The 13,757-nt window shown below is 38.8% G+C and overlaps 3 protein-coding genes and 1 long non-coding RNA gene across 4 annotated transcripts in view; 1 reads left to right on the top strand and 3 right to left on the bottom strand.

Annotated features, from left to right (window-relative positions):
* LOC306847517 overlaps window positions 1–13,757 on the bottom strand; it is a 779,007-nt gene that overhangs the window by 455,489 nt on the left and 309,761 nt on the right. The gene's annotated exons all lie outside the window — the stretch shown is intronic.
* On the bottom strand, window positions 938–4,670 carry LOC306847039 (borealin-like). Its single transcript, XM_079380778.1, has 11 exons — window positions 4,588–4,670; window positions 4,391–4,491; window positions 4,184–4,312; window positions 3,972–4,009; window positions 3,792–3,864; window positions 3,645–3,709; window positions 3,045–3,127; window positions 2,828–2,923; window positions 2,032–2,161; window positions 1,862–1,948; window positions 938–1,696 (listed from the first exon to the last, which is right to left on the bottom strand). Exons 2-11 carry the CDS (start codon window positions 4,482–4,484, stop codon window positions 1,664–1,666), a joined length of 828 nt encoding a protein of 275 aa, XP_079236904.1. The 5' UTR covers window positions 4,485–4,491; window positions 4,588–4,670; the 3' UTR covers window positions 938–1,663.
* On the top strand, window positions 4,216–6,614 carry LOC306847040 (AFG2-interacting ribosome maturation factor-like). Its single transcript, XM_079380779.1, has 4 exons — window positions 4,216–5,352; window positions 5,420–5,599; window positions 5,720–5,838; window positions 6,217–6,614. The coding sequence occupies exons 1-4, from the start codon at window positions 5,084–5,086 to the stop codon at window positions 6,255–6,257; spliced, it is 609 nt and encodes a 202-aa protein (XP_079236905.1). The 5' UTR covers window positions 4,216–5,083; the 3' UTR covers window positions 6,258–6,614.
* Window positions 7,698–8,384, bottom strand: LOC306846995 (claudin-4-like; the record flags this gene model as incomplete). The annotated part of the gene is made up of 1 exon (XM_079380728.1): window positions 7,698–8,384. The coding sequence occupies one exon, from the start codon at window positions 8,382–8,384 to the stop codon at window positions 7,698–7,700; it is 687 nt and encodes a 228-aa protein (XP_079236854.1).

Here is a 13,757-nt window from a genome sequence, read left to right as displayed (position 1 = left end):
AATCATCCTGTTAAATTTCAATAATAATGAAACTAACACGGCCATGCATATTAAGAGAACGCATACTCAGCTTTATTTCACAGACCATAGGCCTATTGGTTTCCCATTTGTCGTGACTCAATGTAAGTAGGCTATTCACAACCATTCAGTACATGTTCTCCCCAACTGGCTTCGCACAGCAGCCAGAAGGACTGGCAGTGTTTTTTTTTTTCATAAGCATAGAGCCATTTTCATTTGAAGTTTGATATCAGTCCACCAGCCATCAATGTAACCACATCAATACTGCAACCACCAGAGGGCAATCTAGTTTAAGCAATACTATAGAACAGGTGATGTTTGTATCTCTAGACTAGACTGTTCATTTAAATAAATCCTTTAGATTAGATCAGCAAATCCTCTCCTAAAATATAATTCTCACATGTATATATATTTAAACGTGCCAATGAAAAGCGTCCAGCGGGGCAGGTATCCAACTTGAGAATTACCTTGCACTATATGCAGACACCATTAAAAAATTACAAAATTTCTGTTGCTAAACATATTCTAAACTGTATTCCATGTTATATTTAAACCTAGTTTGTGTATATGTTCTAAATTTTTATGTAACGTGAGATTAACTCCATACCAAAAAAAATATTTGAATCTGAATGGAATATCATCAGAGATTAACAACTAGAGCTGGGTAGATTACTTAAAATTGTATTCCATGATGAAAACTGTTAGTAACGCAATCTAGGTTACTCATTTTAGGTTATGTAAACGGACAATTTTTTAGATTATTTTATCAGACATGTTTTAAACTTACCATAGTGATATAAACAAGCAAAAAAAAATTAAAATATATTCCATGTTTTGATGTCAACATCATATAGAGTGGATAGAGTGAATAGGGAGTTGATAATGTAAAATGTAAAATAAAAGCAAACACTTGAACACTAAGAATACAAATATTGTATTTGTTTACCTGCATGTTAGTGTGACCATTAATCAACATCAGAGAGCTGGAAACATGCAAATATGTTGTTAAATTATTGAAATATTATCTTCTGTGATATTTCAACAAATATTTTAAGAGGTGACAAAAACGTTTGGGAAGCCCTGCATTAAACACATTTATAAACATGAAAACAACGGCACGCCCAAATTTTTGTACAGACGTCCAGAATCAATAAATTATGAATAATTTACTGCCACTGTATGAATAAGAATACATAATCATGTAATCCATTAAAAAATAACCATAATCTGATTATAAGCATTTTAAATTTACTCTAATTACAAGTACAGTATTTTTGGAATCTGATTATGTAATACAGATGACATGTAATAAATTACTACCCAGCACTATTAAACATAGGACAAGGAAAAGCACGAGACAGCAGGGATGTGGAATCAGGGTCTTTAAGAGTATTTACAAAGGGTAGTACAACACAGATTATGACCACAACTACTCTTATTTACATTTGCCTTTTAAAAGCTCCTGGGAATGAAACTATAGCACATGTTGAAAGCATGAAAGTAAAAAAAAAAAAAAAAAAAAAAAAGTTAAAATCCACATGGTTATAATACAGAAATGAAAGGGAAAAGAATACGAGTAAAAATGGCTGATAGTTAGAAGTGATATTACAATGCAATGTGCTGTACAAAACTGGAGACGGGTCATTCACTTTGTTCCACACAGAGTTGTGAGACGGTTCTACATTAGGGGGAAAAACAAAAAAACATTTTAATTTCTTCCAATTTAGAAGGTGGTATCACTATAAAAACTGTTTACATTTAAAGTAAATTTAATTTAAAATTCAGTAAAAAAAAGCCATGCTTTCCTAGAAGTATCATTAAGAATTAACACAGCAACACATGCCTGCAGGTTTCTGATACTACGTAGGGCCTTCTCATCCAGCTGACTCAGATCCACAGAGTCCATCTCACTGGCCAGCAGCTGAATGCACTGAAATGATAAAGAAAACATGTCATGTATGCATACAAACACAATGCGTTTTACTTCATTAGTAGCAGTAGCAAATCACCCACCTCTCCGTTTCCAAGGGGGACACTAATGACAATGTCCTCTCCACTGCCAACAATAGGTGAGCCGTTAACAGACATGCTGTACACCTTCTCCCTGTGATGTGGAAGTCTCAGTGCTGGAGTCTTGGGTAATCTGAGAAAAAAAAAAAAAAAAAAATTTTTTTTTTACACAAATAGCCCTTTGAAAAATGTAATCAATCAGACTAGTTTTTAAGTGAGTGAAGTGACATACGGCCAAGTATGGTGACCCATACTCAGAATTCGTGCTCTGCATTTAACCCATCCAACGTGCACACAGCAGTGAACATACACACACCGTGAACACACACCCGGAGCAGTGGGCATCAATTTATGCTGCGGCACCCGGGGAGCAGTTGGGGGTTCGGTGCCTTGCTCAAGGGCACCTTAGTCGTGGTATTGAGGGTGGAGAGAGCGCTGGACATTCACCCCCCCCCCTTACAATCCCTGCCGGCCCGAGACTCGAACCCGCAACCTTTGGATTACGAGTCGGACTCTCTAACCATTAGGCCACGATTTCCCAACATATCTTTTTTTTTTACACAGCTTGGGAAACATTTTTAAATGATCTGGACTTTAGGGATGCAAAAATTGTGTTTACATTTCATAGATGTGGACTATGTAATTCCAGGTCTATTTTGATGTACCGAAATGGGATCTTGCACACTGAAATTGTTTTTTTGTAAATATGTAATTTGGGAAAGTCAATAAATATATTAAAAAGTCATGAATATTCAAGCAATCACAAATCAATGCCACAATGTCATGTGTAAGTATTTACCTTGGGTCAAAGCGTGGTGTGATAAGCGGAGTGGCGCCAATGATTGAAGACTCAAGTAAACTTCTAGCAGGGGTGATCAGAGGCTTTCTTGTAGACCTATGTACAAAAAGCAAATATGGATTCAGACTCCCAGAACAAACCCTTGGGATTCTGTGAGGTAACACTTTTAGGACAAAATCGGTGTGTTTAATATTAGCTGATTGTATACTTTCTTTACCTTTGGATGGTGTTGCTCTGTTTGCTGATGGAAAGAGCTCTGGCCTTCTTGGAGGTAGAAGGTGCCTTCTTTGATGCTTTCTTCTACATTAGACATTAAGGAGAGAAAGGGACTCAGGCTCCTGTACACATATAAACGGGCCAGATTTTCTCAAGGACCCTTCAAAGACTAGTATTACCAACCATTTTCTTTAACAAATAATTGTAGCTCAAACAGTAGAATATGGCGCTAGCAACATAAAGGTTATGTATGGAAAATACATGAACTGATACAATGTATTCCATAAACGCAATGCAAGTTGCTTTGGATAAAAGCTTCCAGCAAATGCATAAATGTAGAAGTCAATGTAAACTTGAACTACACTGCCTTCAAAATTTCCTACTTAGATGTTTGAAAATGGTAATCCAGATTTTAGATGGAATATAAACATTTGAACATTATATGCACATTTTTATATTTATTTCTTAAGGCTCAAGAGTTTTTCTACTGCAATATATTGACAACATGGCAATCACATGTGCTCATCTTTGTCAATACATTAACTTCAACGCGATTTGAATGCCCCACTAAGCAGATTTCAAAGACCATACTACCACAAACCTTTTTGACTGTAGACTTAAGGGGTGCCACGTTTTCATCTCCTGAGTTTGCACCATTCTTGGCTTCTGTAAATGAGATGAAAGTGGGAAAATCAGCTTTGAAAACACAGGTAAGGTTTTACAAGATGGCAGAGGATGCAAAATGTACCTTTGGAAGCAAACTTGGGAATCACATGATTCTCAGCAATAGTGAGCTCCACTTGAGCAGCTTCCTCCCTCACCTGATCAGAAAGAGACGACTTTGAATCAAGACCAACAGTGATTGATATAACAATATTGATTAGTTTACAACATGGAAAACATATACAAACATGTTTAATGCAAGTACCTTTGAATCATCCACTGGTGACTTTGGCTTCTCTATATCTGAAGTTTAAAATAAGAACCGTGAGACAATACCAAAGTATGTGCGATATTTATTCCTATGCTATTTCACCCCATATTTACAGAAGTTACATGGACTATTTGTCAAAAACAGTGCAACTGAGATATGATCACATATGACACCTTGTAATGTTACAACAAAAAGAAACCCCTTACTGCAGTACTCGATCCAGTTTATTTTCCTCACTGCCATAGGAAGCTTTATCAGAGCGGTCTTGTAAAGGTTGTCTGCATCTTTCAGAAGATTGTTCGTCTTCTCCTTCAGTCGTTCAACAATGGTATGAACTACAAACAAAGAGTAAAGCTTTCAAAATATGGACACAAATAGCTACTTAGTATTCAGATACTAGCGACAAATTTTACCTTCATCGTCAAAATCAAGCAGAAAAGCTTCCAGTTTCGTCGTTTTAGGATTCTTCTTGTTTTTAGCATTCTGGGTGCGTTTTCTTGGTGCCATACTGAACCTGAAAAACAAAGACGATACATTTCTTCAACCCCACAGCAATTACGCGCTTATATAATAGTACTTCTAGTAAAAAAAAAATATGTATTTTTCTTACTCTAAAACCCGGTCTATGTCGAAACTGTGTCTCTCACTGTAGCGAACATCGGCAGTTGAACAGAGCCTTTTCAAATTTAACGCTACTACGTCAGTAAGCCAATCAGCATGCAGCTTTGACCGTCGCTTTGTAAACCCGCTTCGTGCTCTGACCAATAAGATATCGCCTCTCTTAAACGAAGAGTCTGGCCAATGGTTGAGTGTTTTACTGTCACGGCTAAAGAAAGAAACAAGCGGATTGGTGGATGATACGTGTTCCCGGAAGGAGCGCATCGCAGTTATCACATGTACTTGTACGATGGAAATAGGACGATTTTATTCGCTCTCACAGACATGATTTGTAGTTTATCAGATAAATTTAAATATTCGCGGAGTATGATTAATATTATAGCTTTAAATAGATATATTTAATATATTAGTTAGTTATATGAATCCTCTGTAAAACAACGTCGTTCACATTTTTTCTCGAGTTCTGTCACTGAAAAGGATTTTTAAAAATGTCCAGTGCTGTTTTATTATCATTGCACCAACAACTCAAAAAAGGCTTTGAGACCTTAAAAGAGAAAAAAAGCGTTTGGGACAGTGAACTAGCTGAATGTAAACCTCTCATGAGCTCCCTTGGAAACCTTGCAGTGCAGTTGAAGGCACTGAAAAACGTTCAGATTGCAAACACGCCTCTTGCCAATTTCCCTAGTTTACAAGAACGCCTTCACTACAAACTGTCACTGGCTGTGGATGCAGTTCTGGGAAAACTAGCTGATAAAATGTAAGTCCTGTTTGATTATCATTTTAACGCACATAAAAACAATGCTTAATTTCATTTTGTCTTCCAGGGATGCTCTTCAGAGGGTGCGGGATGCCATCAGTCAACAGGTGTCTGCTGTTTTCCAGTTCTATGAGAAGAACACAGACACTCTTGACATTGCTGGTAGTGTCTCCAGATCAGCCACCTGTCCCTCCATCTCAGATATGTTAGAGTGGCTTCAAGATGCATATCGCTATTACCGCCTACAGTATCCTTTAAATCTCATTCCTCATCATGACCACTGTTGGCATCAATATGATAGGCTACTTCTCTCTGTGTGTTAGGCACATGCATTATTTTGCAATGAATCCTAAATTAATCTGGTCAGATTAGTGCAGAGAAGGAACCTCCTGCAGTCACTGACACCCAGCGATCTTACGTTAATGGAAACGGCACCAAAGAGATGGGAATCTCTACATTCGGCTAGTGGAGAGGAGAAAATTGCAGGTATTTCCCCTTTTCCTAGAGTATATAAGGTTACAGTCCTTGGCCCCATTTTCATCTGGTATTAATGTCTGTCTTGGGTGATCTGATTACAAGTGGTTGGAACTAAAAACAGGTTTAAACAGCAGTCCAGAACATTTTGTGATGCTCCCTTCTTATCACAAGTAGCCTTAATATGTTGATACCAGGTGTAAACAGAGAATTTGATACTGTGTAATAGTTTGGCTGCATCTACTAATAGATTTTGTTTGTTGTGTGACATTTTATAAGAATCAGAAATTAGAATATATGTACATGTGATATATATAAATATATACAACAGTAAAATGAGAGATTTTGGTCTCTAAATTTATATTTTGTGTTCATGGTTTTGTGTTTTAGATGCATTGTGTCAAGTATCATTCTTCTTGGAGACCGAATGAATGTCAGCTATTTTATCAAGTCATTTCCACATCCTGTGTTGTCGTGTTCTCAGCTTGGCAACGAAGGATCCTTAAAAAAGGACAGCGGTGTAGTAATGGTGGAACTCAAGACTCCTGGATTAATTTTGTTTTGCTATGGGCATTAACTTGTCAAAGACTGAATATCAGTATCTTTGTAAGAGCAGTGTTCTGTTTTAATAAATGTGGTTATTTAATTTATGCTTTTTTTATACTGATAAAACTATTGCACTGTTGTCATTGAATGTCACATCACACATCATTTTTATTTTTTCCTCAAATGGTTTAAATTCACACAATTTTAATAAATAAATACAGAGAAAACACAATGAACACCGCAATCCAACATACTGAAAAATGGTTGTACTGTTTCTAAGGACCGCAGTGGTGTGCTGTCAGTTGTCTACAAAACACAAGATAGATCATCATTTACAAAAAAGAAAGGAAAAAGACACTGCAAAATGGGCCCACAGTTAATACTATTGGACAGTTAATCCTATAAAAAAAATATGATCAAAACTAATCTAAATGCATTTATATGAGAAAATACACTAATGGGAAGACAGAGTGACAAGCAGCAAGGGAAAGGAAATGTTTCTGAAAATCATAGACCCACTGCAATACTACTACAAATATTGCTACTCAAACACTATGTTTCAAATTCTAGATACTAGACGGTCTTTAATTAAAGGTGCACTCAGTAATTTTTCCCACATTAAAACCCTTACCCCTGAAGAAATGAGTAATACTTATGACAAATGAAAAATAATGTGCACTCACACAAGCTGAGATCACATGGCCAGCTGTGTTTTACAATTCAGTTCAGTTAAAGCTGAAGTCTGTCACAGTGTTTGGGGTGAATCTATCTGTTTTTCAGTGTTAGTGCCAATCATTATTTTTTCAATTCTGTTTTTGCTTGTGATGCAGAAATTATGTACTTTAAGGGTGAAACGTGTCATTTCTGCTCCACCAGTGTTACCAAACAGAAAAAACTGTTTTTACCACTCGTGTTTACCACTGACAAACTAATAGTTCCACTCCAAACTCGCAGCACTGGTTGTGCCAATGTTATACTGAAAAAATAGCAGATTGCGATTCCATTTTGGTGCCACTAGTGGTGCAGCAATGACACTTTAAAAAATAAAGCTTTACCTACATAAACATAAAACATATCTAAACAAAAGCAAACCAAACAATATAACAATAAATACAATATGTATATTACAGACAATATAATGAAGGAGCTGGAGTGAACAGCACCAACATGTGTCCAATGGATAAGCAATGAAAGAAAAAGCAGATAAATGGGATTTCAAATGGCAAATATGGACCATGACACAAAATGCATCTGTCCATTGAAATAGAAATCACTGAGTGCACCTTTAATCATCATCCCATTTGCTTTCATTTTTTTTATCTTTTTCATACATACTCCTTAAGAGGCAGGGTACTGGTGGTGATTGGCTTCGGCGGATCAGGAGCAGAAGGCCCTGAGTTTGCAAAACTGCGGCCTATGTACCCACGTCTGTACCCTCCTCTCTCGATGTGTGGGCAGGTACTGCTCAGCACTGCCCCGCTGATTATAAGAATCACTGCTGCCGCCCATCCCAGGTAAATGGCCTGACCCAGCTCCTGCTTGTGCTGGAGGGGGACATTGGGGTTGTAGAAGTCCTGCACCACAGTGTTTGCTGTCCAGGAAACAGGCACTAGGACGCACAAGCCCGTCAGGATGAAGAGCACCCCACCGGACAGCGCTATGCCGGCCTTGGCATGGCGATCGTCCCCGGCACAGGTGGTGCACTTCATTCCACAGCAAGAGACGGTGCAGGACAACCAGCCCAAGAAGATAGCAATGCACATCAGCGCCCGTGCCACCTGGATATCAGGCGGTAGAGCCAGCATAGAGTCGTAGGTCTTACACTGCATATGGCCGGTGGTCTGGTAGATGCAGTTCATCCAGATCCCCTGCCAAATAATTTCGGAGGTCAAGATGTTGCTGCCTATGAAGGCCGTGACCTTCCACTGGGGCAGTGCAGTCACTGCTATAGCCATCACCCAGCCTGTCACAGCACAGGTGAAGCTGATCAGCTGCATACCTGTGTTCACCATCTCACCACCTTCTGAGTACCACGCCTCCTCGGGCCACAACCTCGACGACACTTTTCCGCTTGCAGGTGCTCCAACTATTGATAATAGCTTCAGTCCTCCTTGCCCAAAGAGGTCAGCACGTTTGCCAATCCTCAGCAAGAATCTCGGTCAGTCCTTCTTTGAAAGTTACTTGCTAAGGTTTTGTCTTTCAAATTTCTTGAAGCAAAGTTTTGTTCAGATGCATTTTAGTCCGTCCTCTGGTCTTGTTACATTTGTCAGTCCTCGTGTCCACCTTTAAAGTCCCTTGCTGGACCTCTCGGAGTGTCTTTAAATTCTCAGAGCAAAGTTTTGTTCAGGCGCATTCTAGTCTGTTATTTGGTCTCAATCCTCCACAAGAAGTCTCGGTCAGTCCTCCTTAAAAAGATCCTTGGCAATCCTCTCAGATTTGTCTTTTAAAATTCTTGGAACCAAGTTTTGTTCAGCTACGTTCTAGTTCGTCTTTTGGTTTCTCAGACAGTTGTGTTCACTTTCGCCTGGTCTTTCTTTGAAGAGATGAATAATTGAAGAACTGCTGCCACTTGTCTCAACTCACCCACATGGGATTGATTGAACTTCAATGCGAGTCCCACCATCACAGGCTACGTCCGGAGGGTCTTGCACCACTGTAAAGTGTGGTGGACTTGTCTTCTCGGTAAAGAAAGATCTACTCTTATCACAGGGACATGCGTCTCTGTTGCTACCCAGTCCGGTGTTGCCTTACCCAAACAGGTCACACCGATTGAATTTGATACTGTGACGTGGATGCTGTGGCTGTCAAAGATGCATTACTTCCAAGCACCCAACAAACATCAAACAGAACCTAAACTAGAGTCTGAATGATGGCAAAGGCCTTCGTAAATTATCCAACAGTTTCGTGTGAAGTAAAAAGGAAGGTTCTTCAGATGTGACACCTGTGCAAATAGATGCCAAAAGTAAATACGTTGTCCTCTTTCAAGCTCTTTAGGTTAGATGCTCGTATCGTATCGAGAGCAGACACAAAAAAGGGTGCTGTGCTTCAGGCTACTTAGGCAAAGACAAAAGCAATGTCCTCTTCCCTGCAACAAAACGGGTTGGATGGTTTCTGTCAGAGTGCCGATCGCTTATTGGGCGGCCCGATAACCCTTACAGGTGTTTCAAGTGTACTAGTCTCATCCATCTTTAGAAACACTGTTGAGCAAAGCCACTCTCATCCTGAAAGGAAAACAGCGGATGGCAGGATATAAAGGGAGATGGAGCAAGGGCAAGAGTGGTGTCTGCTAGCGGATCAATTAACACAGACAATCTAGGGGCCGTCAACAATAAGCCTCAAAGCTTTCAGTGCTTTTAAATGGCTGATACAAAAGTGTTTGCCATTCCCCTAATGAGACAAAGAAATTGCTTTAAAGAGTGGGCTTGTGAGGATGTTTGCTGTTGTGGGCATTTCTGAGGGCGACTGTGATGACTAACACAAAAATCCTCACACTTTGAAACAATATGCCAGTCCATTTTTGTGATGGAGACCATCAGTAATGTACGTCCTCTAGAAAATGCTCTTGGTCTAACAGCATTTTAAGCAGAAGTGTGAATTTACATGGCTGTCAAGTTGTAAATGGATATTTTACAAAAGGTACAAATGATCCGATTACAGGAATATAAGGTTACCTTGCGAAGTGATTAAAGATGAATTGACAGTGTTGTCATTTTTTTGGTCTATATACTGTAACTTACATTTGATAATATAATTATTTGATAAAGGGACTACTACTAAGTTGTTTCCAAAGGCTTTGTTTTTTTTGTGTCATTTTGGCCGGTTCCTTGGTTTCATTCTGCTCCATAACATGCAAACATTAGCGTCTGAGGTGATGAATTAAATATTACGGCTACAAGATCTCTGGTTTAAGTTTCCTTTCTCTTGTGGCTGCCTCTCCTTGGCAACAGTGGTCATGACAACAGCACAGGACACAGGAAATGAGAGAGTGGGTACACAAAAGAGAGAGCAGACGAATGAGTGATTGCCCACAATGAAGCTCAAGTATAATTCATACAAGAATGCAGCTTTCAAAAAGGCAAACTGTATAATAAAGAAATGTGAACACTAATATAAATAGCTGATCTTTAAGTTTCATTTCTTCTCAAATGAAAAAGATAAATAATATAAAGAGAGAGAAAAGGGGGGGGGGGGGGTCTTCATTTCAAGCTTAATAAATGACTATTTTTTGTGGAACACAAAAGGAATTGTTTGAAGTGGAACATCCAAGCTACACTTTACCATTATGATAAAAATCAATAGTGACCAAAGCTGCAAAGCAAGATTTTCTGGGAATTTAAATGTTGGTCTTATTAATAAATAAATATACAAAATACATAAACATTCAGCAAGGGAAACTATTTAAACTGGATGGTGCTGCATCACAACAGTTAGTGGTTTACTTTGTTGATCTAAGTAGATGTTGCCATCTAGTGGTTTTAAATCTATTTTTAAAAAACATTCCATTATATTAAAAAATATATGATTGAAATCATTAATATCTGTACAATAAATATTCACAAAAAACAGACCTTTTAAGGTTTCCTTTCCTGAACATCAATAATGACAGGAGACAGACGTGTGTGTTATAGGCATAAAATACCAATTTATTACTTTGCACAATAACACAAATATTCCCTGCAGGCTAAAAAAAAAGGGGGGGGGGGGATTTTTATTTTTTTTATGTCAAAGCAGTACAGCAACTGATGGGGCACTCGGATAGGAGAAGCTACAGGAGTCCTGAGCATTCCCCAGCAGGTCAAAGAAAGTGCCCCTATTGCTATTGGACAAGTCACACAGCTCAGAACACGAGAATAGAACAGCACAAAAAAGCTACACACCAGTAAGAGAAACAAAAACTTAAATTACAATACACATTTTTCAAATAACAAAGCCATATATCAAATAGGAATTTAAAAAAAAAAGCAAAAAAAAATAAAATAACTCATGCTCTCTTTAAATCGGGACAGAGAACGGTAAGAAAAAAAAAAAAAAATAGTTAAGAGGTAATATCCTTGTGTAGTGGACCCTCAGGGCCCACCACATGCAGAGAGGAAGTGCATGTGTGGAGGTCCCACCAGGGCAGCACCACAGCACTGGAGAACCCGAGAGCAGAGAGGGAACAAGACCGTGGGTAAAAGGGCTCCTCATAGGCATTAGGACGGAAAGAAAGGGTGAGAAGGTCAGTCTGAGCAGCCCAGTGATTGAAGAAAGTACCTCGTTTGGGTTGGAGCTCCCAAAGACCGACATCCGCACCCCTTCAGCCCTCGAATCTGTCCCTCAGAGTTACTGACATTTCTGGAGAACATTTTTTAAATCCTGTAAAAGAGACTGGACAACATCGCTACTCAAAACAGTCTCACTGTATTGATTTACAAATAAAAAAGCAACTTCTGCGCCATAATAAATATTTTATAAGAGATTAGAACAATACTCTGGCATGCAGGCGAACACAGTTTAAATTTGAAAATTTTCCACATAGCCTAAAGAGCTAATCCACCATATGCACATTCCCACTGATTGATACAAGCAAAAGTAGTACATAAACACAAATGGCAATAGGAACCCAACAAACAGCCACATCGACAAAAACATATTACAGCTTTTAAATTGTTCTAGATTCTGGGTTATATTGCTTTGCAATGATATCATGATACAAACTGGAATTAAATGTCATGTAACAATTTAGCGAAAATGCCTAAAAAGGACACACACACACACACACACTACTCAAACGCATTATTCTATGGAAGCCGTGACATTGAGTAACCCATTTATCATTCGATGCGCAAATCCAATTTATTGCATGTGATGCCCTTGCCCACTTCCCGTTCTTCTTTCATGGGACCAGCGTCCACGCCAACGACAGGCTGGTGCTCAAACTCATTCATAGCAAACCTGCTGCTTTACGGATGGTTTATTACAAAAGGGTTTTTGCAGAGCAGCCCCCCGACGAGGCGTGCGCGCTGGAGACCCTTCAAACTGCACCATTGATGCTGTTCAGTCCAAAGGCAGTGCTTATGCTCGTGTGTCTTAATGCATGGTGTCCTATTTTTTAATACGCAAGACAAAATTCATTCAGATTTATATTGTAGATTCAAGTTCATATACACACAGCAGTAATAAACACACTTTAAGTGTAAAATCCATATAACTGTGGAAGATTGCCAAGATTTCCCCCCAAAAAGTTCTGATTTGTCACTCCACTTTTTTTCCCCCCATTAACTTGGTACAGAAATTAGCTAAAACTCAAAATTTGATCAGTTCAAACATTAAAAATAAAAAGACTAAGTGGACAAACCAAAGCATTTTGGGCCCTCATTACCATCTCCACAACACTACAAGAAATTAAGCTGTATTTATTTATAAAAAAAAACCAAAAACAAATCTGTTAACAACCACAATGACTCCTAGATCAATTAATTATGTGACCGATTTGCAAACAGCTGATCAATAGCAACATTAAGAACGACGAGAACAACAATTATCTACTCTAACAAACTGTTAAAGTTTACCACAAAAAAAACATTTATATTAAACTCTTACAAATCTGATTTGAATCTTATGTATAAATGCATAAAAGAAGGGAGAGTGCTGTAATGTTGCAAGCCTAGCCTATCAGTTAGCGCTACGTCTGTAACTGTGCAATGGCCATACCTTTCAACCCTATAAAATAACCATCCGAATAAGACGCATGTGTTTCCTGTCTTGCCACAGGCAGAATGGCACCTGCACCAAGCCCTGTTTGCCCAGGTCCAACAACCCCAATAGTCACAGAGGAGACCATGGGTAATGCTACACAAAACCATCAGCTTATGAAAGCCTGTTAGATCATCAAGTGGAATATGCTTATAGAGCTGTAAATATTTATATATATTTTTTTTATATATCTGTGTGTTAATATAAAAAAAAAAAAAAAAAGAAGAGGCATTTACAGCAGTTTGCTCCTAGATTTCCCTTTACAATTCAGTGGCCTGCCATGAAACATGAACCCACAATCACACAAACAAACACGCACACACACACACACACTCACAAACGTACATCCACACGAGTGCACAAAATGGGAGCGGGTAATGGGTATGTATACCCAGGTCACCTCGTTTGTAAAAAGACTGAGAGGAGAGAGTCCAAATACGACCATAAAAAGGAGAAAAACAAATCCATCCAAGTCAAACCCCCCCCCCCCCCACCCTGACATGCAAGATCCACCCCACCTGCCCCAAAAGACATGTGACAAGATTCAGCCGATGGTGGCTTGAGGTAAAAGTAGACAGAGTCCAGCTTAGCTGAGAGAGCCAGAGCTGCCCTGACCAATGGCGCAGGTTTGCTCACACTCAGTGTATATT

The sequence above is a fragment of the Barbus barbus genome (assembly GCF_936440315.1).
Source record: "Barbus barbus genome assembly, chromosome: 27".
NCBI lineage: Eukaryota > Metazoa > Chordata > Actinopteri > Cypriniformes > Cyprinidae > Barbus > Barbus barbus.
This window is presented reverse-complemented; position numbering and strand designations above follow the sequence as displayed.